This window comes from Hemiscyllium ocellatum, chromosome 11 (genome assembly GCF_020745735.1).
Source record: "Hemiscyllium ocellatum isolate sHemOce1 chromosome 11, sHemOce1.pat.X.cur, whole genome shotgun sequence".
NCBI lineage: Eukaryota > Metazoa > Chordata > Chondrichthyes > Orectolobiformes > Hemiscylliidae > Hemiscyllium > Hemiscyllium ocellatum.
The window spans coordinates 97,493,058-97,518,691 of record NC_083411.1 but is presented as its reverse complement, the minus strand read 5'-3'; the positions used below and the strand labels follow the sequence as shown (position 1 = coordinate 97,518,691).

Sequence of the window (25,634 nt, the reverse complement as noted above, 5' to 3'; positions counted from 1 at the left end):
ACTCAATTGGACTTACCACATAAACACAATAGCTACAAGAGCAAATCAGAAGCTAGGAATACTGCAGCGATAACTCACCTCCTGACTCCCAAAGCTTGTCCATCTTCTTGAAGGCACAAGTCAGGAGTATGATGGGGCACTCCCCCCACTTGCCTTGATGGTTGCAGTTCCAACAATGCACAAGAAGCTTGAAACCTTTCAGCCTGTTTGATGCGCACCACATCCACAAGCATCCACTCCCTTCACTACCAGTTCTCAAGAGCAATAGTGTGTCCTATCTACAAGATGCACTGTAGAAATTCACCAAAGATCCTCAGACACCAAGTTCTGAACCCATGACACTTCCATCTATAAGGACAAAGCAAGCAAATACATAGGAATTCCATCACCTGCAAGTTCCCCTGTGAGCCACTCACCATTCTGACTTCAAAGTATATTGAACATTCCTTCACTGTCGCCGGGTCAAAATCTTGGAATTCCTCCCCATGGCTTTGTGGGTCAACTCACAAAGTGATTCAAAAAGCTAGTTCATCATCACCTTCTCTAAGACAATTATGGACCCAGAGGTGCCGGAAGACTAGAGGTTGGCAAACGTGGTGCCATTGTTTAAGAAGGGCAGTAAAGACAAGCCAGGGAACTTTAGACCAGTGAGCCTGACCTCAGTGGTGGGCAAGTTGTTGCAGGGAATCCTGAGGGACAGGATGTACACATATTTGGAAAGGGATTAGGGATAGTCAACATGGCTTTGTGCGTGGGAAATCATGTCTCACAAACTTGACTGAGTTTTTTGAAGAAGTAACAAAGAAGATTGATGAGGGCAGAGCAGTAGATGTGATCTATATGGACTTCAGTAAGGCGTTTGACAATGTTCCCCATGGGGGACTGATTAGCAAGGTTAGATCTCATGGAATAAAGGGAGAACTAGCCATTAGGATACAGAACTGGCTCAAAGGTAGACGACAAAGGGTGGTAGTTGAGGGTTGTTTTTCAGACTGGAGGCCTGTGACCAGTGGAGTGCCACAAGGATCGGTGCAAGGTCCTGTGCTTTTTGTATACATAAATTATTTGGATGTGAGCATAAGAGGTATAGTTAGTAAGTTTGCAGATGACACCAAAATTGGAGGTGTAGTGGACAGCGAAGAAGGTTACCTCAGATTACAACAGGATCTGGACCAGATGAGCCAATGGGCTGAGAAGTGGCAGATGGAGTTTAATTCAGATAAATGTGAGGTGCTGCATTTTGGGAAAGCAAATCTTAGCAGGACTTAGACACTTAATGGTAAGGTCCTAGGGAGTGTTGCTGAACAAAGATACCTTGGAGTGCAGGTTCATAGATCCTTGAAAGTGGAGTGGCAGGTAGATAGAATAGTGAAGAAGGCGTTTGGTATGCTTTCCTTTATTGGTCAGAGTATTGAGTACACGAGTTGGGAGGTCATGTTGCGGCTGTACAGGACATTGGTTAGGCCACTGTTGGAATATTGCATGCAATTCTGGTCTCCTTCATATCGGAACGATGTTGTAAAACTTGAAAGGGTTCAGAAAAGATTTACAAGGATGTTGCCAGGGTTGGAGGATTTGAGCTATAGGGAGAGGCTGAACAGGCCTGGGCTGGTTTCCCTGGAGTGTCAGAGGCTGAGGGGTGACTTTATAAAGTTTTACAAAATTATGAGGGGCATGGTTAGGATAAATAGACAAAGTCTTTTCCCTGGGGTTGGGGAGTCCAGAACTAGAGGGCATAGGTTTAGGGTGAGAGGGGAAAGATATAAAAGAGACCTAAGGGGCAACTTTTTCATGCAGAGGGTAGTACTTGTATGGAATGAGCTGCCAGAGGATGTGATGGAAGCTGGTACAATTGCAACATTAAAGAGGCATTTGGATGGGTATATGAATAGGAAGGGTTTGGAGGGATATGGGCCAGGTGCTGGCAGGTGGGACTAGATTGGGTTGGGATATCTGGTCGGCATGGATGGGTTGGACCGAAGGATCTGTTTCCATGCTGTACATCACTGTGACTCTATGACTCTATAAACGACTCCAGATGCTGGAATTTGCACTGAAAACAAAAAATGCTGGAAATCACAGTGAATCAGGTAGCATACATGAAGGGACAGCAAGCTAACATTTTGATTCTAGATGACTCGTCACCATCTTTGATGAAGAGTCATCTAGAGTTGAAATGTTAGCTTGCTGTCCCTCCATGGATGCTGTCAAACTGTTGTGATTTCCAGCATTTTCTGTTTCAGTCAAAAACAAACTTTGATGTTAAACTTGATTGATTTATAGCTTGACACCATCGAGGACAATGTAGCCCGTTTGATTAGCACTGCATCTGTAAACATCTAATCCCTCCACCACCAATCCCTCACCACCAATGCTCAGTAGCAGCAGTGTACTATATACAAGGTGCACTGCAGAATTTACAGAAGCTGAGCACCCATGGATCATTTGAACCAGGAACATTCCTCTTCAGAATGAATGTTTTTGCACTCTACACCAGCATCCCCCACAATGATGGCATCACTGCAACAGCCTCAATACTCAACACCAACAACTGCCAATTTCCAGATGCCATCCTACAAATCATCTGCTTCACCCTTGAGCACAATGTCTTCACCTTTGGCAATCAGCTCTTTATCCAAACACATGGAACAGCCACGGGGATCAAATGCGCATTCCAGTATGCCAACATTTTCATGTACAAGTTCGAGCAAGACTTCTTTGCTGCACAGGGCCTCCAACTAATGTTGTACACCAGATACATTGACAACATTTTCTTCCTTCAGACTCAGGGTGAGGAATTATTGAAATGACTACATGATTATATTGACAGGTTTCATTCCACTTTTAGACTTACCATGAACTACTCCTCATTATTAGTCTCATTCTTAGATTCACGCATCTCCATCAAGGCCAGACACCTCAGTACTTCACGCTACCACAAATCCATGGGTAACCTCACGATGCTGCACTTCTCTAGCTTGCATCCTAAACATTTTAAAGAAGCTATCCCCAATGGAAAGGCCTGCATATACACAGGATCTGCTCAAATGAAGAGGAATACGAAGGATATCTACAAATGCTGAAAGATGCCCTCATAAGAAAGGGATACAATGCTCAACTCATCAAATGCCAATTTTGACATGTCACAGTGAAAATCGCAATGACGTCCTCAGAAGACAGACATGGGACATGACCGATAGAATACCTTTCATCATCTAGTACTTCCCGGATCGGAGTAACTATGTTGCTGAACAAAGATACCTTGGAGTGCAGGTTCATAGATCCTTGAAAGTGGAGTGGCAGGTAGATAGAATAGTGAAGAAGGCGTTTGGTATGCTTTCCTTTATTGGTCAGAGTATTGAGTACACGAGTTGGGAGGTCATGTTGCGGCTGTACAGGACATTGGTTAGGCCACTGTTGGAATATTGCATGCAATTCTGGTCTCCTTCATATCGGAACGATGTTGTAAAACTTGAAAGGGTTCAGAAAAGATTTACAAGGATGTTGCCGGAGTAACTATGTCATGTTCTTTGCAGCATTCAACATTTCATCAACGAAGATGGACATCTCGTCAAGGCCATTCCTATCACTCATACCTCTCACCTTCAAACAACCACCAAATCTCAAACAGACCATCATTCACATCAAATTACCCAGCTTTCAGGACAACGTCAACCACAACACCACACAACCCTGACATGGCAAGCTCTGCTAGACATGCCTGATCATCAACACTAATATTACCATTTCACATGGGAACACCACCCACCATGTACATGGTAGGCACTCGTGTGACTTGGTCAATGTTGTCTACCTCATATGCTATAGGCAAAGAGGCCAGAGCATGGTATAATCCGCGAGACCACTGCAGACACCGTGACAACAGATGAAAGGACATTGTGTAACAATTGCCAAGCAGGACTGTTCCAGCCTTCGATCTTCAGGTAAGCGTCCTCCAAGGTGGCCTTTAAGATACACAACAATGCAGATTCACTGAGTAGAAACTGATAGCCAAGTTCTGTCCCCTTGAGGACAGCCTCAACTGTGATCTTGGGTTCATGTTTCACTATATGTAACCCCACCATACTGTTCTGTGTTTATAAAAATTCTTCCTTACTGTTCTGATTTAAGACCATCACCTCGATAATTTGTTATGATATCTCTACCTCAATTAATTTGTACAGTATTGGATTACATGTTACTTTAGGTTAAACTTTTATCTCTTATACCTATCATGTTATTCCAGCCATTTGGTTTGTCTCCAACACCATCTTATATTCCTTTTTTTGTAGTTGTCTCTCAGCCTTAATTATTTGGATCATAGGTTAACCCTTCACTTGCTATTCAGCTGTTGACACATTACCCTCACCAACTCACCAGTTTTGATTACCTGCAGAGACCTATTATTCAGCCTGTCAACACTCCACTACACCATTTGTACTATCTTTTGACACTTAATTACCTGGAATTATTTTTACAATAGTCTGTCCACCTATAACTTTTGTGCCCATGTGCTTCCCTCCACTTCACCTGACAAAAAGGAACAGTGCTTTGAAAGTTTGTGATTCCAAATAAATTGTTGGACTATAACCTGGTGCCATGTGACTTCTGACTTTGATTAATTGTGAGAAGTGCTTCTGATCTCATAGTTGCTTTATCATTAATTATTGCCTATTTTCATCTCAGTAACATTGCTCAACATCACCCTTGGCTCAGCTCATTTGCTGCTGTAATTCTCATCTATGTCTTCATTTGCTCTAGCCTCCACAGTTTCAAAGGACAGGAAGACATGATGCCTGGCTGGTCTTTCACAATCTACTCTGGACAAGGTTGACATCATCCCAAACTGTGTTGCCATTGTTTCAACTCACAGCAAATCATATTTCTCTACAACATCTAACCAGGTGTCAATGTAGGTCACCAAGCACAAACAACATTTTTATTGAAAATCCTCCTCATTGTTTTCAAATGTCTTCACAGCTTTGTCCCTCCCTATTTATACAATCTCTGCCTTTTCCTCAACCCTCTAAGATATATACACTCCTCTATTTCTGGCTTCTTGTGCTCTCCCAAGTATATTTGCTTCATCATTGATGGCCATTCCTTCAGATGCCTAGACCCCAAAACTGTGAAGTTCCCTCTGCATATCCTTTCATCCTTTGACCCCACTTTTCCACTTTCAGCTACTTTATAAATCATACTTTTTTAACCATCTGATAAACATCCATGTGTGCACGTGCCATAACTTGTTTTAAAGTGATTCTGTTAAATGCTTTTGGATTTTTATTTCATTCAAGGAACTATAGAAATATAAATTGTTGTTATAGTTAAACAGCATTGATCACTTATTTTGCCACATTCTAAGTGTGTTCATTGCATGCTTGGGTCTGTGTTACTTCAGTCCCTTTAAAATTGTACGATTTATTTTATTTTCTCTCTCTTTAATTTTTATATCCAATGCACTGCTTCATATTTCTTTGCTTTATACTTCATTTGCCATCTATCTTTTCATTTTGCCATTCTATGTTTTTTCTGAGGATTTCTACTATCCTCCTCATTTTCATTACACTTTCAAGATTCGCTTCATTTGCTACTTGTAAATTGCACTTCCTATACACTAGTCCAGATCATTGGCAAGCCAAAATAGCAGTGATAATATACTACTCCCATTTTAAAAATAAACTTATCACTTAGTCGGCTTTGCATCTATGTTAAAACTGGCTAGTTAATTCCATGGGCTTCAATTTTGCTGACAAGTCTATTATGGAGTAATTTATCAAAATGCTTTTGAATGTCCATATTCAAATCAACTACCATCGTCAAATATCACTTTTAAGCATGGAAGCAAACTGAACAGATGTGGCTTGGCTTTACCAAATCAGTGATCGGCCATCATTATATTTAATATGTGTTTTTCCAAAATATTTAATGGTGTCTTCAAGTATCTCCATCATTGACAATGGACTGCTTGGCTTGCAGTGATTGGATATGAATCACTGCAGTATGATTTCCCCTTAATTCATTTGTATCCACAGTGTTGACAGAGTTTTAACAATGGGGAAATCACCACTGAACCTGTTCCTATTAAGACCCAAAGTTCAGAAATACTTTCAACCGTCTGGACCCCATGAGCTCTAGAAAAACTCCAAATGAGAACTCAGCACAATATTTCAACAAGCCACGGGACATCCTTGATCGAGATAGCTGAGCTACAATGAAGCTAGTTCAATCAGATTGAGCTTTCAAGAGCTGAGCTGGAGTATATTACTTGCTGTTAGGAATGAATAATTAAGTAGATGAAATATTAGTAATGTTACCAGTACGACAGAGTTGAAGAGTCCTCCTGGATACAATGGGAGTTCATTCAGGATCCGTAAGTACTGCAGTTTGGCTTGGGTTGCAGAGATCTATACGAAACATATGATGCATCAATTCAAGAAATTGTAACATACATCAGAAAATGTAATAAATATAATTTACAGAGTCATTTATGATGTAATGGGCCTTTCTTATCAACTCTAAAACAAATAATAAGTTGATAAAGCTCTCAACTTTATAACAATCATTCTGCAGACCAATTTAAATTAATACAAAACATTTTCAAGTTTGGTTTGCAAAAAGTATTCGAGGAAAATGTTTGCAAAAGCTTATTGCTCTTCATACAGCATTGTCTTCAAATATAATTAGGTAGCAGACATATAACATTTTGAAAATTTATTTATGGATGTGCGTGTCACTGCCTTGGCCAGCATTCACTGTCCATCTTTAATCATCCTGGAGAAGGCAGTAGTGAACTGTTTTCTTGAACCATTGTATTCCATATTGCACAGGTAAACCGACTTGGCTGTGAAGGTGAGTGTTCCAGGATTTTGATCCAGTGATAGTGAAACAATGACAAAATAGTTCCAAGCCAGCCTGGCATATGGCTTGGAGGGAAATTTGCAGTTGGTGGTACTGCAGCCCTTGTTCTTTTGGATAATAGAGGTTTTGGGTTTGGAAGCTTCTGTCAAATTTGTTGAATTTCTACTGTGTATCTTGAAGATGATCCACACAACTTCCAATGTGTGTCAATGATGATGGGATTGCATATTGAAGTTGTTAGATAGGGTGTCAATCAAGCAGGTTGCTTTTCCTGGATAGTGTTGAGCTTCTGAGTTTTGTTGGAGCTATACTCACCTAAGCATGTGGGCAGACTTAGAGGAGTCATAGAGTCATAAAGATATACAACAGACCATTCGGTCCAACTCGTCCATGCCAACCAGTTATCCCAACTCCACCTGTCAGCACTCAGCCCACATTCCTCCAAACCCTTCCTATTCATATGTCCATCATGTACCAGCCTCCACCAATTCCTCTGGCAGCTCATTCCATACATGTACCACCCTCTGCAAAAAACGTTGCCCCTTAGGTCCCTTTTATGTCTTTCCCCTCTCACCCTAAACCTATGTCCTGGAACAAGTCTAGTGAACCTTCATTGCATTCCATCTCATAGACTCGTAGAGATGTACAGCATGGAAATAGACCCTTCAGTTCAACCCGACCATGCCAACCAGATATCGCAACTCAATTCAGTCCCACCTGCCAGCACCCGGCCCATATCCCTCCAAACCCTTCCTATTCATATACCCATCCAAATGTTTCTTAAAAATTGCAATTGTATCAGCCTTTACCACTTCCTCTGGCAATTCATTCCATACACGTACCACCCTCTGTGTGAAAAGGTTGCCCCGTAGGTCTCTTTTATACCTTTCCCCTCTCACCCTAAACCTATGCCCTCTAGTTCTGGACTCCCTGACACCAGGGAAAAGACTTTGCCAATTTACCCAATCCATGCCACTCATAATTTTGTAAACCTCTATCAGGTCACCCCTCAGCTTCTGACACTCCAGGGAAAACAGCCCCAGCCTGTTCAGCCTCTCCCTATAGCTCAAATCCTCCAACTCTGGCAACAACCTTGCAAATCTTTTCTGAACCCTTTCAAATTTCACAACATCTTTCTGATAGGAAGGAGACCAGAATTGCACGCAATATTCCAATGGTGGCCTAATTAATGCCCTGTACAGCTGCAAGATGACCTCCCAACTCCTGTACTCAATACTCAGACCAATAAAGGAAATGATACCAAACACCTTCTTCACTATCCTATCTACCTGCGACTCCACTTTCAAGGAGCTATGAACCTGCATTCCAAGGTCTCTTTGTGTAGGACCTTACCATTAAGTGTACAAGTCCTGCTAAAATTTGCTTTCCCAAAATGCATCACCACGTATTTATCTAAATTAAACTCCAGCCCATTGGCCCATCTGATCAAGATCCTGTTGTAATCTGAGGTAACCTTTTTCGCTGTACACTATATCTCAAATTTTGGTGTTTTCTGCAAATTTACTAACTATTACCTCTTATGAGATTAGATTAGATTACTTACAGTTGGAAACAGGCCTTTCGGCCCAACAAGTCCACACCAAACCTCCGAAGAGCAATCCACCCAGACCTATTCCCCTACATTTATCCCTTCACCTAACACTACGGACAATTTAGCCTGGCCAATTCACCTAACCTGCACATTTTTGGACTGTGGGAGGAAATGGAGCACCCGGAGGAAACCCACGCAGACACGGGGAGAATGTGCAAACTCCACACAGACAGTTGCCTGAGGTGGGAATTGAACCCAGGTCTCTGGCGCTGTGAGGCAGCAGTGCTAACCACTGTGCCACCATGCCGCAGAAGTTAGTTAAATTAGTTGACACTCTGCCCCTCAAATAACTCCTCTCCACAGCCAAATCTGAACTTCCACAATAGTTTGTGGACTGTCAAATTGATAATGCTTAAAAATGCAAGAAATGGCAGAGATTAAACGGGATTATTCCAAACAGCAAAAATAATGATAAAATAGATGGTAAAAGTGACAAAATGTAGGTATGGAAAAGTTTGCAAAGGTTACTGAAAGTTAGTGAAGGGTTGTATTTTAGTCGTGCCGCCCTACATCCTAATCATTTATATAAATGACGAAAAGTAGAGGACCCAGCACTGATCCTTGTGGCACTCGACAGGTCACAGACTTCCAGTCTGAAAAACAACCCTCCACCACCACCCTCTGCCTTCTTCCCTTTGAGCCAGTTCTGTAACCAAATGGCTAGTTCTCCCTGTATCCCATGTGATCTACCTAATCTCCCATGGGGAACCTTATCGAATGCCTTACTGAACTCCATATAGATCACGCCCACCATTCTGCCCTCATCAATAATCTTTGTTACTTCATCAAAAAACTCAATCAGGTTTGTGAGACATGATTTCCCACGCACAAAGCCATGTTGATTCTCCCTAATCAGTCCTTGCCTTTCCAAATACATGTACATCCTGTCCCTCAGGATTCTCTCCAACAACTTCTTCACCCAGAGAGTGGTGGGTGTGTGGAATGCTCTGCCCCAGAAGGCTGTGGAGGCCCAGTCTCTGGATACTTTCAAGAAAGAGTTGGATAGATTTCTTAAAGATAGTGGAATCAAGGGTTATGGGGATAAGGCAGGAACAGAATACTGATTGATGATGATCAGCCATGATCATAATGAATGGTGGTGCTGGCTCGAAGGGCAGAATGGCCTACTCCTGCATCTATTGTCTATTGTCTACTGACGTCAGGCTCACTGGTCTATAATTGCCTGGCTTGTCCTTACCACCCTTTTTAAACAGTGGCACAACGTTAGCCAACCTCCAGTCTTCCGGCACCTCACCTGGTATCTTTTTGTCCTTATTGTATTTATAAAATCCCTTTGGATTCTCCTTAACCCTATTTGCTAAAGCTATCTCATGTCCCCTTTTTGCCCTCCTGATTCCCCTCTTAAGTATACTCCTAATGCCTTTATATTCTCAGGCTTCACAGTCAATCTCTCCTGTCTATACCTGATATATACTTCCTTCTTTTTCTTAACTAAACCCTCAATTTCTTTAGTCATCTAGCATTCCCTACCAGCCTTTCCTTTCACCCTAACAGGAATATATAGTGTCTGGAGTTTCGCTATCTCATTTCTGAAGGCTTCCCATTTTCCAGCCATCGCTTTACCTGTGAACATCTGCCCCCAATCAGCTTTTAAAGTTCTTACTTAATACTGTCAAAATGAGCCTTCCTCCAATTTAGAACTTCAACTTTTAGATCTAGTCTCTCCTTATCCACCACTATTCTAAAACTAATAAAATTATGGTTGCTGGTCCCAAAGTGCTCCCCAAGTGACACCTCAGGCACCTGCCCCTATGTGGAATTCCGAGCATCTGTCCTAATTTTGCAGCCATGGTATTTATATGATTGGTCCTCTTCATTTTTTGGCCAGTGGTAATCTCTAGAATGTTGACAGTGGGGGAATTCAGTGATAGTAAAGCCTTTGAATATAATGGAGTGATGGTTTGGTTCTCTTTTGTTGGAGATGCCTATTGCATGGCACTTGTTCAGTATGAATGTTACTTGCCACTTGGCAGTCCAAACCTGGTTATTGTCTAGCCTCAGGAGCACTTGCAGCAATGCCCTGCAGCTGAGATGGTTGAACATCAATAACTTCATATCAGGTATGACAGTGGTCAGTGGAGTGTTTTCCAGAGATTCCCATTTACTTCACAGAATCTCAGAACTGTTCCAGTGCAGAAGAAAGCCGTTTCGCTTACTGTGTCTGCACTGATTCTTTGAATATGCAAGATGTCTCAGTGACATTTTCTTGTATTTTCCCATTAACCTTACACACTGTTTCTAGTCAAATAATCATGTGTCATTGTCTTCAATGTCTTGTTTAAACCTGCCACCACTAGAGTTCCAGACAGTGACATTCCAGACCCTAACTCCTCACTGTGTCAAGAGATTTTTCTTAAACTGCATTTGCTTCTTTTGCAATTATTTTAAAGCTGCCTTCTCATTCTCAATCCTTTTTATGATGGGAATATTTTCTTCCTATCCACTCAGTCCAGGCTTCTCATGATCTTGGAATCTTCTAACTAATCTATCTTAGCCATCTCCTCTCCAAAGAATAAAAGTCCCAACTTCTCGAATCTACTTTCATACTAAATATTTTTCATCCCTGGATCCTGTTTTGTAAATCTCTTCTGCATGTTTCCCAATGTATTCACATCCTTCATGATGTGTGGCAATAACCCAGATGTAATCTAACTAGTGTTTTATGCATATTTAACATAACCTCTTTGCTCTTGTACTCTATGCCCCTTTGAATAAAACCTAGAATAATGTATGCTTTATAAACTGCTCTGTTCATCCCCCACGTTTAATGATTTATGTACATACACACCTATGTCTCTGCTGCTGAACACTCGCTCTAGAGTAGCACTCTTTATTTTACAGTAAACACAGAAAGTGCTGGAGATAGCCAACAGGTCTGGCAGCATCAGTGGAGAGAGAAGCAAAGTTAGTGTTTCAACTTTGATTTGACTTTTCTTTCAGCAGTTTAAAGAAGAGCCATACCAGATGTGAAATGTTAACACTGCTCCTCTATCTGTAGATGCTGCCTGACCTGCTGAATTTCTTCCGCATTTTCTTTCTTTTTTTCATATTTCCAGCGTCTGTAATATTTTGCATTTATTTGACCCATATTTTACACTGTCTCCTCATGTTCTTTCTTTCAAAGTGTATCACCTCACACTTTTCCGCACTGAACTTCATATGGTACCTATCCACCCATTCCACCAACTTGAATGTCCTTTTGAAATTGCGTACTGTCATTCTCACAACTTACAATGCTCCCAAGTTTTGTATTGTTCTCAAACTTTGAAGTGTTCACCTTACCAAGGTTGAGATCATTATGTATAAGAAAAGTAAGGGTCTTATAACCAGCTCATGGCAACCTCGCTATGTATCTTCTTCAATCCTGACAAATAGGCATTAATCATTGATCTTAATTTCCTATCACTCAGCCAATTTTGTATCCATATTGTCACAATCCCTTTTATTCCATGAGTTCTAACGTTATTCACAAGTCTGTTGCGTGGCACTGCATCAAATGCCTTTTGGAAATGCATATACACCACAGAAATAGCATTAACTTCATCAACCTTTTCTGTATCAACTTCAAAAACCCCAACAAGTTAGTTAACCATGATTTTCTCTTTAGAACTCCAGTCAGGATCTCCTTAATTAACCCACATTTGTCCATATGACTATTAATTTTAACCTGAATTATAGTTTTTAGAAATTTCTCCGCCACAGATATTAAACTGATTGTCATATACTTGAGAGGATTATCCATACAAATTTTTTGAGCATGTGTATTACATTTGAAATTCTTTTGCTGCCTGGCACCATCCCAGAGTCTGAAGAAAGACTGACAAAATATAATAATATAAAAAATCTTGGATGCTGGAAATCCGAAACAAAAACAGAAAATGCTGGAGAAACTCAGCAGGTTTGGTAACATCTGTATACTGTAACAAGAAACCGAGTTAATGTTTTAACTGAAAAATTATTAACAATTTGTTACACAACTACCAATACTCTCTCACTTCCTTCAACATTTGTGGAACCTGGTGGTGTAATGGCAATATCACTGGACTAGTAATCCAGAGGCAAGGGCTTTGAGGAATTGGGGTCAAATTGCAATTTGGTAGCTTTAGAAACTTCAAGTCAATTAATAAAAAAAACAAGAATCTAAAGTTAATCTCAGTAATTGTCACATTGAAATTATCATTAATTGTTGTAAAAATCCATTTGCTTCACTTATGTCCTTTTAAGAAGGAAGTCTATCAACCCTTGCAAGTCTTCGGGTAAAAAAATGAGGTCTGCAGATGCTGGAGATCACAGTTGAAAATGTGTTGCTGGTAAAAGCACAGCAGGTCAGGAAGCATCCAAGGAATAGGAAATTCGACGTTTTGGGCATAAGCCCTTCATCAGGAATCAGGAATCCTGATGAAGGGCTTATGCCCGAAACGTCGAATTTCCTATTCCTTGGATGCTGCCTGACCTGCTGTGCTTTTACCAGCAACACATTTTCAACCCTTGCAAGTCACCTGCTTCAAGGGAAATTAGACCTTTAATACTGACAATTTACCCAAAATCTCCCCTAATCAATTTTGATGATTTCCAGTGCATGAAATGTTCTCCTCTGTCATCAAGGCTGGGTATCATATGCTTCCTTGGTAAAGACAGACACAAAATGACAGTGCAATGCCTCAGTTATGTCCCCATCTCCATGTGCAAATTCCCTTTCTGGTCCCTAATCAAGAATTTCCTGTTCCTTGGATGCTGCCTAACCTGCTGTGCTTTAACCAGCAACACATTTTCAGCTCTGATCTCCAGCATCTGCAGACCTCACTTTTTACTCGAAGATTTTGCACCTCTTTCTCCCATATTATTTCATGGGATGTGGGTGTCACCGGCAAGGTTAGCATTTGTTGATCATCCCAGATTGTTCTTGAACTGGATGGCTTCATAGGTTGTTTCAGAGAGCAGTTAAGATGCAAATACTTTTTTTAAGGAGAGCATATTTTCCTCCTGAAAAGACATTAGCGATCAGGATTTTGTTTGCTATAATTGTTAATAGTTGTCATGGTCACCATTACTGAGACTAACTTTACATTTGAGATTTATTAATCATACCCAGTGTCTCCACAGCATGGATGATGATGCCAACAACATTATCACTAAACCAGCAGCTACCCTTTTATTAACCTTCTGGCTACTGAAGGTTTTGGTGTTTCCTTTTCTGTGAGCTGTTGATCTCTCCTTGCTTCTGTTGGTTGTTTCCTTCCCTTCCCTTTGAAATTCTTTATATTTAGCTCAGTTTTCAATTATATTCTCTACCTGTCACGTGCCAGAAACTCACTTTTTCACTGTTGCCTTCATTTCTATCACTATTTATTTGTCCTGACTTTTACTTTTTAAGGGAATATACCTTGACCGCACTTGAACTATCTCTTCTTTGAAGTTATCCTCTTGTTCAGTGATAGATGTTTGCATCAATCTTTGGTTCCATTCTATCTAATTCTCTTCCAGTCTTGGCCCATTGAAGATATTTCTTCCATAGTCAATTATTCAGAATCTGGATCTCTCGGTGTTCTTTCCACCATCATCCGAAATCATATGATACAATGATCATTGTATACTAAGGTTCTCTGAATCCTACTTTATTGACTTGGCCCAATCATCCCCAAAAACCAAAAGGAATAGCAGTGCCTCTTTTCTCATTGGGCTAGACATGAACAGCTGCTTTAAATAAAACTCCCCTGTACACAATCTAGGAACATCTCTGTCCTTTGGACTACCACTTTCCCAGTTACATATGGATAATTAAATTCCTGTTTTGCTTGGGCTTTTTGCTGCCACTTTTGATGAATGCAGTTCCTTTTTGACAAGTGCAACATAAATATAGCATAATAGAGCCATGTTTAAGTGGTTGGATCATGGTTTGTCTTCCATTTATAGTTTTCTGATTAGAAGTGCCCAATTTGAAGTCCTGTTTGTGATGTAAGATGCATGACTGATATACATATTTATATATCTATCTTTGAGTTTGAATTTGAATTTGTGGGTTATGAGTTATTTGTGTATATGAAGGGGTTTAATGATTAACTTCTAAGTTTTTTTGTAGTCATGGTGATTCCTTAAAAAAAACAGTAGAAGTGGGAGACTTCCTGGAGAGAAATGGGTTTTTGCTTACATTGGGAGAAGTTTAGGAATGAACAAAATAAACGGCTATAGGGACATATGAACAGGAGGAGGCCATTCAGCCCCTCAATATTCTTCCAACATTCAATGAGATCATGGCTGACCTGTGGCTTAATTTCCATATATCATTTGGCCAACATTCCTTAATAACTTTATTGAAATAAAACTATATTTATCTCAGATTTAAAATTAACAACTTATCCAATATTAACTGCCATTTGTGAAAGCAAGTTCCAAACTCTGCCACTGTTCCTTTGTGGCTGTATTTCTTAACATCCTGCCTGAATGGACTGGACCTAATTCTCAGATTATTGTAGTAGACACCAGTTTAGAAGATCTGGGATTGATTTCTTTTTGACTAGGGGGCCACCCATTGCTTAGAAGCAAAAGGGTTTTTAAAACAATATTTCAATTTGGGCAGTTTTGAAGGATTCTTGGCTGAGATTGGATGTATAAAGCAGTGCTTCTGAGAAAGGGAAAATATAGTTTAGAATTGTTAAAAATTGGTTACCTCAGTGTAAGGGGTTTTGTAAAATCCAGACCTGAAGTGTTTGGTTAAGAGCCTGAAGAGAAAAGTGAAGCTTGGTTGTATGAAGGCTCCAGGAAGAGGCTATCAGATTCTTGAAATTGGGAATTGAAGCCACAGTTAAATTAAGCCCCATGGGGTGGTAGAAAAGGGAATTTCCCCTACAAGTACTGTAAAAGTGTTCTTTTGGGATTAATGGGATTATATTTTACCCTATATGTTAAAATATTTAAATGTGTATTATGTACAAATACTTTGGTTTAGTCTATTTTATCTTCATTTCTATTTTTATTGTTAATGCAAAATCTGTGGCATTGCCTATCTATGTTTCAGTAAGAGTCCATAATATGATGTATCAAGCCCAATACAGTCTGGGATTTGACTGGACCAGAGAGAACGTCAACTGGGATCATTGCTTGTTGCATTAAACCTCTTTCGTCTTTGCTCAATGAGTTTCCAGGCAACAAAACAGGGGCAGGAATCTTCCACAGAGAGTGTTTTGTTGCAATATTAAAAATGGAGAGATGTATCATTTCTCTCTGTGTGCCATATCTTTATGCTTTATGATTTATTGAAGCCGAGTCGTTTTTCCATCCTTTAGGAAAGAACTATACTTACACAACAAATTTTAGCGCCTTAAAACAGCGCGGAGCACTTTACAGCTGATAATATACTTTTGATGCACTGCATTAGACAAACACAACATCTTAAAGGGGCAACACACACCCAACTACAAGCATAACACCCCTCCCCCTTTATCTCTCTCTCTCTCTCTATATATATATATATATAATATACATAGTTATATTTCCCTTATCTATATTTTTACTTCCAACAATTACAATTATTAGACAAGCATTGTTGCTAATTTACATACATCATCAGGAACATGTACAAAAAGAAACATGGAAAAAGAAAATGACTCTTCTGTTGTTCACATTGACATAATCATTATCTTGGGGAATGGTGATTCCTAGAAGACTGTCTCCTTATCTCCGGAACCTTTTCCAGTGTAGTCATCTGGGCTTGTGTGTTCGGAGGTACATATCGCTCTGATTGGCTGGCTGTTGTTGGTGTAATCTCCTCTCTGGGTTTGACTGACCCTGGCTCAGCGACACATGATTCAGTTGATAGCACTGGTCCCATTTGGACTGGCTTGGTGTTCTGAGGAACTTCTCCATCTTTGGTGAGGTATGACAATCAACTGGTTGGCGTGTCTCCTCGAGACCATTTCATCCCAGGTCTGCACCGTATAAGACAATGGTCCTGTTTCAGCCACCATCATCCCTGGGATCAGGCCAACACAGTCTGTCCTCTTTGGAATATCCTTCATCTCATGGTTCCCACTCTGCTGACCATCTGTTCTTCTTGATTTTGCTCTATTACCTCGCGTGTTTCTTCCGGCCACAGTAAGTCAAACATGGTTCTCAGCTGGGGTTTGAACATTAAGGGTGAGCCAGTGAGCACTGGCAAGTGTGTTCCTGTACATGCTGAGGAATGTGTTGAGTTGCCATTTTAATGATCCCTCCTACTGTGATGCCTTTAAGGCCTGTTTCAAGGTTTATACAAATCTCTCTGCCTGACTGTTTGTTGCCGGGTGATACAGAGCTGATCTCACACGTCTGACTCCATGATTACAGAATCATAGAAACTCTACAGGATGGATCAGGCCATTTGTGCCATCAAGTCCACGCTGATGCCCGGAAGAGCATCTCACATAGACCCACACCCCTACCCTATCCCTGTAAATCCCATGGCTAATCCACCCAACCTGCACACCTTTGGACTGCGGGACAAAACCGGAGCACATGGAGGAAACCCACACCGACATGGGGAGTATGTGCAAATTCCACAAAAACAGATGCTTGAGGGTGGAATCAAACCCTGGTCTCTGGTGCTGTGAGGCAGAAGTACTAACCACTGAGCCACCGTGCTGCCTTATTTTCAGGTACTCCTCAGACTCTTGCACCACAAACGGTGGACAGTTGCCATCATTAATGCCACTGACCGTCGCCTTGGCCACTTGGAACGGCCATTCGCAATCACGAGTAACATTTGTCCCTCTAACGGTCCTGCAAAATTGACGTGAATTTACTGCCGTAGTGATAAAGGCGATTACCATGGATAAAGGGGTGACAACAATGGTGCCATCCTTACTCATGTGCAAGATACGCATGATCCTTATGAAGTCTTTAAAAAACATGCATTTCTCCCTTTTTACATGTATGCTGTGTTCCTGCAACCATTTTAGAGTCTCTTCTAGGTTTTTCAAATGCTCCTCTTTGGAGGATCTGTAACTAAAATATCATCCAGATAACATTGAACACCTTCGACTGACTGAGCTGGTCCTCACCCTGAATAACTTCTCTTTTCAATCCTCCCACTTCCTCCAAACTAAAGGAGTTGCCATGGGCACCCGCATGGGCCCCAGCTATGCCTGTCTCTTCGTAGGATATGTGGAACAGTCCATCTTCCGCAACTACACTGGCACCACCCCCCACCTTTTCTTCCGCTACATCGATGACTGTATCGGCGCTGCCTCGTGCTCCCACGAGGAGGTTGAACAGTTCATCAACTTTACTAACACCTTCCATCCCGACCTGAAATTCACCTGGACTGTCCCAGACTCCTCCCTCCCCTTCCTAGACCTTTCCATCTCTATCTCGGGCGACCGACTCAACACAGACATCTATTATAAACTGACTGACTCCCACAGCTATCTGGACTACACCTCCTCCCACCCTGCCCCCTGCAAAAACTCCATCCCATATTCCCAATTCCTTCGTCTCCGCCGCATCTGCTCCCAGGAGGACCAGTTCCAACACCACACAGCCCAGATGGCCTCCTTCTTCAAGGACCGCAGATTCCCCCCAGACGTGATCGACGATGCCCTCCACCGCATCTCCTCCACTTCCCGCTCCTCCGCCCTTGAGCCCCGCTCCTCCAACCGCCACCAAGACAGAACCCCACTGGTTCTCACCTACCACCCCACCAACCTCCGTATACAACGTATCATCCGCCGTCATTTCCGCCACCTCCAAACGGACCCCACCACCAAGGATATATTTCCCTCCCCTCCCCTATCAGCGTTCCGCAAGGACCACTCCCTTCGTGACTCCCTCGTCAGATCCACACCCCCCACTAACCCAACCTCCACCCCCGGCAACTTCCCCTGCAACCGCAGGAAATGTAAAACTTGCGCCCACACCTCCACACTCACTTCCCTCCAAGGCCCCAAGGGATCCTTCCATATCCGCCACAAGTTCACCTGTACTTCCACACACATCATCTATTGCATCCACTGCACCCGATGTGGCCTCCTCTATATTGGTGAGACAGGCCGCTTACTTGCGGAACGCTTCAGAGAACACCTCAGGGACGCCCGGACCAACCAACCCAACCACCCCGTGGCTCAACACTTTAACTCTCCCTCCCACTCCACCGAGGACATGCAGGTCCTTGGACTCCTCCACCGGCAGAACATAACAACACGACGGCTGGAGGAGGAGCGCCTCATCTTCCGCCTGGGAACCCTCCAACCACAAGGTATGAATTCAGATTTCTCCAGTTTCCTCATTTCCCCTCCCCCCACCTTGTCTCAGTCAGTTCCCTCTACTCAGCACCGCCCTCCTAACCTGCAATCTTCTTCCTGACCTCTCCGCCCCCACCCCACTCCGGCCTATCACCCTCACCTTGACCTCCTTCCACCTATCCCACCTCCATCGCCCCTCCCCCAAGTCCCTCCTCCCTACCTTTTATCTTAGCCTGCTTGGCTACTCTCTCTCATTCCTGATGAAGGGCTTATGCTCGAAACGTCGAATTCTCTATTCCTGAAATGCTGCCTGGCCTGCTGTGCTTTGACCAGCAACACATTTTCAGCTGTGATCTCCAGCATCTGCAGACCTCATTTTTTACTCCTCTTGTTATGAAGGCCAACATGCTATTAGCTTTCTTTACTGCCTGCTGTACCTGCATGCTTGCTTTCATTGACTGATATACAAGAACACCTAAATCTCGTTGTACTGCCCCTTTACCTAACTTGACTCCATTTAGGTAGTAATTTGCCTTCCTGTGGATAACCACACATTTATCCACATTAAACTGCAAATGCCATGCATCCGTCCACTCACCTAGCCTGTCCAGGTCACCCTGTATTCTCCTAACATCCTCCTCACATTTCACCCTGCCACCCAGCTTTGTGTCATCAGCACATTTGCTAATATTACTTTTAATACCTTCATCTACATCATTAATGTACATTGTAAAAAGCTGCGGTCCCATCACTGATCCCTGCGGTACCCCACTGGTCACCGCCTGCCATCCCGAAAGGGAGCCGTTTATCACTACTCTTTGTTTCCTGTCGGCCAACCAATTTTCAATCCAAGTCAGTACTTTGCCCCCAATACCATCCACCCTAATTTTGCTCACTGACCTCCTATGTGGGACTTTATAAAAGGCTTTCTGAAAGTCCAGGTACACTACATCCATTGGATCTCATCCATCTTCAGAGTTACATCCTCAAAAAATTCCAGAAGATTAGTCAAGCATGATTTCCCCTTCATAAATCCATGCTGACTCTGACCTATCTTGTTACTGCTATCCAGATGTGTCATAATTTCGTCCTTTATCATTGACTCCAGCATTTGTCCCACCACTGAGGTCAGACTAACTGGTCTATAAATCTCTTTCCCTCCTTTCTTAAAAAATGGGACAACATTAGCCACCCTCCAATCCGCAGGAACTGATCCTGAATCTATAGAACATTGGAAAATGATCACCAACACATCCACGATTTCTACATCCTGGGATGTAGACCATCAGGTCCAGGGGGCTTATCAGCCTTCAGATCTAACAGTCTCTCCAACACCATTCCCTGGCAAATATAAATTCCCTTCAGTTCAGGTCCTTCAGCCACTATTACATCTGGGAGATTGCTCCTGTCTTCCCCAGTGAACACAGATCTAAAGTACCAATTCAACTCTCTGCCATTTCTTTGTTCCCCGTAATAAATTCATCCTTTTCTGTCTTCAAGGGCCCAATTTTAGTCTTAGCCATTTTTTTTCTTTTCAATACCTAAAAAATCCTTTACTATCCTCCTTCATATTTTTGGCCAGTTTACCTTCGTACCTTATTTTTTCTCTGCATATTTCCTTTTTAGTTATCCTCTGTTGTTCTTTAAAAGCTTCCTAGTCCTCCGATTTCCCAATCATCTTTGCTATGTTATACTTTTGTCCTTTTGTCTTTATATGGTCCTTAACTTCCCTCGTCAGCCGCGACCACCCCTGCCTCCCCTTAGGATCTTTCTTCCTTTTTGGAATGAACTGATCCTGCATCTTCTGCATTATACCCAGAAATATCTGCCATTGTTGCTCCACTGTCATCCCTGCTAAGGTATTGCACCATTGAACTTTGGCCAGTCCTCCCTCATAGCTCCATAGTTCCCTTTATTCAACTGAAAAATTGTCACTTCCAATTCTACCCTCTCTCTTTCAAACTGCAGATTAAAGCTTATTGTATTATTGTCACTACCTCTTAATGGCTCCTTCACTTTGAGGTCCCTGATCAAATCCGGTTTGTTCACAACACCAGATCCAGAATTGCCTTCTCCCTGGTAGGCTCCAGCACCAGCTGTTCTATGAATCCATCTCGGAGGCACTCCACAAACTCCCTTTCTTGGGGTCAGTACCATCCTGATTCTCCCAGTCTACCTGCATGTTGCAATCCCCCATAACAACTGTAGTAACATCTTTGCGACAGGCCAATTTCAGCTCCTTATTCAACTTACACCTTACATCCAGACTACTGTTTAGGGGCCTGTAGATAACTCCCATTAGGGTCTTTCTACCCTTAGAATTTCTCAACTCTATCCATACTGACTCTACATCCCCTGATTTTAGGTCCCCCGTGCAAGGGACTGAATATCATCCCTTACCAACAGGGCCACCCCACCCCCTCTGCCTGTCAGTCTGTCCTTAGGTTAGCACGTATAGCCTTGAATATTCATTTCCCAGGCCCTGTCCACTTGAAACCACGGCTCAGTTATCCCCACAACATCGTAACTGCCAATTTCCAAAAGAGCCTCAAGCTCATCCATCTTATTTCTAATGCTTCGTGCATTCATATATAATATTTTTAATTTGTTACTCCCCTCACCCTTCCTATCTATCTCTATTTCACTTTACCTTACAGCATGATCCTTTTTTGAGTTTTCTGCTCCATTGATACCGTTGTCTTTCTTGACTTCTCTTGTTCTAACTTTCCCTTTAACTTCCTTCTTAAACTTCCAGTTTGTCCCCTCCCCCTCTGCTATTTAGTTTAAATGCAGCTGTGTTGCAGTGGCAAACCTACCTGCCAGAATGCTGGCCCCCCACCTATTAAGGTGCAACCCATTCCTCTTGTATAATTTATCCTTACCGCTAAACATACCCCAGTGATCCAAGGATTTAAATCCTTGCTTCCTGCACCAGTTCCCCAGCTACACATTCAAGTCCAGTTCACCAGCTGTCCCAGGTCTGCCTTCACTTTAGGCTGGATGACATATGGTAATGCATGTGCCTTCTGACTCCTTGGATAAGCCTCCTTAAGTTTAATTTCTACTCATTTCACTTCCCCTAGATTTCCCTTGCAGGCAATCTTGTACTGGTCCAACGGTCTATTAACCAAGATCCAACGTAACTAGGAGCATCTGAACAATGCAGGACAGTCACCTTTCACTATATACAGAGACTGCTTTGGTACACCAGTCTCTTAGCTGTACTTTGACTAGTACATAGCCCTTCAGTGCCCTACATAGCCAATTCTTTCATGTATATCCGTGTACGGCTTCAATGGCCGTGCCTTTAACTTCTCTCTGTATAGTGATTTGGAATCAGAGGTGCTGCTACACTCTCATACACTTCTATCTTTACTGTCTTACTCTCTAATTTGGGAAGAACCCAGAATTGATCAGCTTCACCCAGTTCCGACAGGATGTTCAACTCAAACGCTGTTGATGCTGGGCTTTCTGCTTCTCCCACAGACCTGGGTGACTCCCAGCCTACTCCCTGGCTGATGGCATGTGCCTTATGTCTTAGCCTCTGAACAGTCTCCTTTAGACAGCCTTTCTCCTGCTTGAGTCATACCCAGCAATTTCAGGAAATATGGCCCAATTCCCTCCTCCTGTGGCACTGGGCTTCTCGGGTCCAACACATTGTTTCTTTGTGGCTGATCTTGCCACATTGGTGATATTCTACGGTTGGTACTGTGCTCTACTGAGTTTCCCCTACAATAGGCACCTGGGTGTATTCGGTCAACTGTGTTTTTTTGCTGGTGGCCAACTCCATCACGTAGCAATTTTGAGAGCTGCCTTTAAACCCAGGTCTCTCATTGTTAGGAGCTTCCATTGGATGGTTTCATGTCAGAGGCCACAAACTGTCCCACAAGGCAACTCGGAGGAATCCTCTGAATTTGCAATGTTGCACTAATCCCTCTAATGTGGCCACAATTGGGCAATGGACTCTGCTTCATGGTGTAACCATTTATCAAAATGGAAACATTCCATGATCACCTGTGGCTTTGGTGCAAAATAACTCCTTACACTTCACAAACTCCACCCAGACAGTCGCCTAAGGCTGGAATTGTACCCAGGGCCCTTGCACAACGTTAATCACTGAGTTAGTGTGCTGCTGAAAAATGTTTCCACGATTACAAACTCAGGTCCAGATTGGTGCTGGAAAACAAACCTATTAAGTCAGATGCAAGAGTGTACTGTCACTGAATCAAGGCTGTTACATTATGTGTACAGTTGCCGGGAAATGAGTTGTAAACACGTATATTAGGGCGGCTCGGTGACTCAGTGGTTAGCACTGCTGTCTCAGTGGCAGGGACCCGGGTTCAATTCCCGCCTTGGGGGACTGTCTGTATGGAGTTTGCACATTCTCCCCGTGTCTGCCTGGATTTCGCCCCAAAGTCCAAAGATGTGCAGATTAAATGGATTGGCCCTGTTAAATTGCCTGTAGTATCCAGGTATGTGCAGGCTAGGTGTATTAGCCAGAGTAAATGTGGGGTTACGATGGTGGGAGAGGGGAAAGGTCTGTGTGGAGTTTCCACACTCTCCCCATGCCTGCGTGGGTTTCATCCTGCTTCTCCGGTTTCCTCCTACTATCCAAAGTTGTACTGGTGAGGTGAGCTGGCCAGTTAAATTGCCCATTGTATTAGGTGCATTAGTCAGGGGTAAATATAGAGTAGGGGAATGGGTCTGGGTGGATTATTCTTCAGAGGATCGGTGTGGACTTGTTGGGCTGAAGGGCCAGTTCCCATATTGTAGGGAATCTAATCTAGATAAGTCTTAGCTGCCAACATTAATTGGGAACAATTAGGAAAGACAATGATTCAGAGATACTAGTTATTAATCAGCAACTTCCCAGCGGCGGGAAAGGAATGCACCATGGGAAGTCACCCTCTTGCTCTCACCTTCAACCATGAGGCTGCATGGCCGTAGAGCCACTTGGAGTTTCTGTGTACACAAAGACACATTGACTTGTGGTTCTGAAGTTACTGCTGCACACAGACTTCAGAGGCAGGAAAAATGTGATGAAATGTAATCATCAACCTCTTTTTCCCCCTTTCCTTTGGCTAATCTCACAGCCCATTCAACCAGCAGTCTCACCCCAGTCCTGATCCTGCTAGCCACCTAGCCAGTAGCCACCATTCCTCTCAGATGGCACTACATGACTGACTGGTCAGCAGCTCTCTTAGGTGGGCAGAATTCCCACACCCATGGTCTTTGATTCTGGATAAAAATGACAAAATGGCATTGAATATATTAGGGTTTCCCAATGGAGGCAAATCTGAGCTTTCCAGTGGGTAAGAACTGAGTTACCTCAATTAAATTTTATCGATATATCTGACACTGGAACCGGGTACATATGAAAGCAGTAATCCATTTGATGGACAACTATTTTCTGCCATACATGTTTGTAACAATGAGTGGGCTCCATCAACACACAGTATCTAAATTTAAATAGTTCTCATTATAAATAATATATTCAAAATTTGAATTTTAGGAAAGATGAAGTTCCATTGTATGGGTGCAGCATAGATGCTCCAGAATTATAGAGAGGTGTAAATCATTACACTAGATATTAAGTATTCTCATGAATTGGGAAGGATTATCTAATCAAAATATTTGCAAGGATTTGATAAGAATTGATACATTAAAACTACTTCCCATGGTTAGGAAAAACACATTAAAATTGCTTAATCTGAAAGAGATAAATTAATTGGGAATAAAATCAAATACAATCTTTCACACAAAGATAAATGTGGTTTTGGGTCAATTGACATATTCAACTTTGGGAAAGGTGAGGATTGCAGATTCTGGAGATCAGAGTTGAAAGGTGTGGTGCTGGAAAAGCACAGCACATCAGGCAGCATCCGAAGAGCAGGAGAATTGATGTTTCGGGCATAAACCCTTCATTGGGATTGTCAAAATTCAAGATTGGGCATGATAGATTTTTACTGAGTAAAGATGGCAAGTGAAGTTTTAATGGGTCAAAGTATTTCCACTCAGTAGATATAGTCTATTGAACAGCAATCCAAAGAGAAATGTTTGCCTAGTGAATCTCCCAGTTTAGTATTTATCTGCATCTATTGAACTCTTATTCTCCTGTCACATAGGAGTCCTGAATCAACCCTTTGATTTTGAATGCAAACATCCAATAAAGCTAACACAAAATATTGCCTTTTTTTGAGAATCCTGCCAAGGTCTAGCTTTAATTTGTTTTACCTTTTTGCCTGAAGGACCTGGTGCTTGAGTTACTTTGAGATGATGAGCAAGGATTTTCCGTTTGTGCTTTTCCTTTATGTACAGCAGAAGAGATGCTGGTAAGAACATCTCTAGGCCCCATTCCTTCCTAGAAGATTCAACAAAGAAACAAACTGAAATATTGCATTCTTCATAGGGAAAGAAAGAAAGAAAGAAAGAAATGGGATCTAACAAATTACAACCATATTTTGACAGGAATAACAAAGGAGTGGGGTCAAAACAAGCACAAGTTTTTGTATACCAAGGCTTTGTGCTTTCATATTCTTCCATGTGTGTATCTTGAAAATTGAAGCTTTCCACCATTTCAACACAACTTGAATAATTGTAAGGACATGCTTAGAGCTGTTTACAGCACATTAACACTACGGAATTCAAAAACCATACAGAGCTAATATATAGAGCTGAAAATGTGTTTCTGGAAAAGCGCAGCAGGTCAGGCAGCACCCAAGGAGCAGGAGAATTGATGTTTCGGGCATGAGCCCTTCTTCAGGATTCCTGAAGAAGGTCTCATGCCCGAAACGTCAATTCTCCTGCTCCTTGGATGCTGCCTGACCTGCTGCGCTTTTCCAGCAACGTATTTTCAGCTCTGATCTCCAGCGTCTGCAGTCCTCACTTTCTTCTAGAAGAGCTAATATATAAACTATTTTGTTCAT

General features: G+C 42.2%; 1 protein-coding gene across 1 annotated transcript in view; it reads right to left on the bottom strand.

Moving 5' to 3' along the window:
• frmpd3 (FERM and PDZ domain containing 3) overlaps nt 1–25,634 on the bottom strand; it is a 216,096-nt gene that overhangs the window by 63,073 nt on the left and 127,389 nt on the right. Inside the window, exons 9-10 of the mRNA XM_060831992.1 lie at nt 24,943–25,069; nt 6,318–6,407 (exon numbers count right to left, since the gene is read on the bottom strand). Of these exons, the coding sequence (XP_060687975.1) occupies nt 6,318–6,407; nt 24,943–25,069 (217 nt within the window). The remainder of the gene's footprint in view (nt 1–6,317; nt 6,408–24,942; nt 25,070–25,634) is intronic.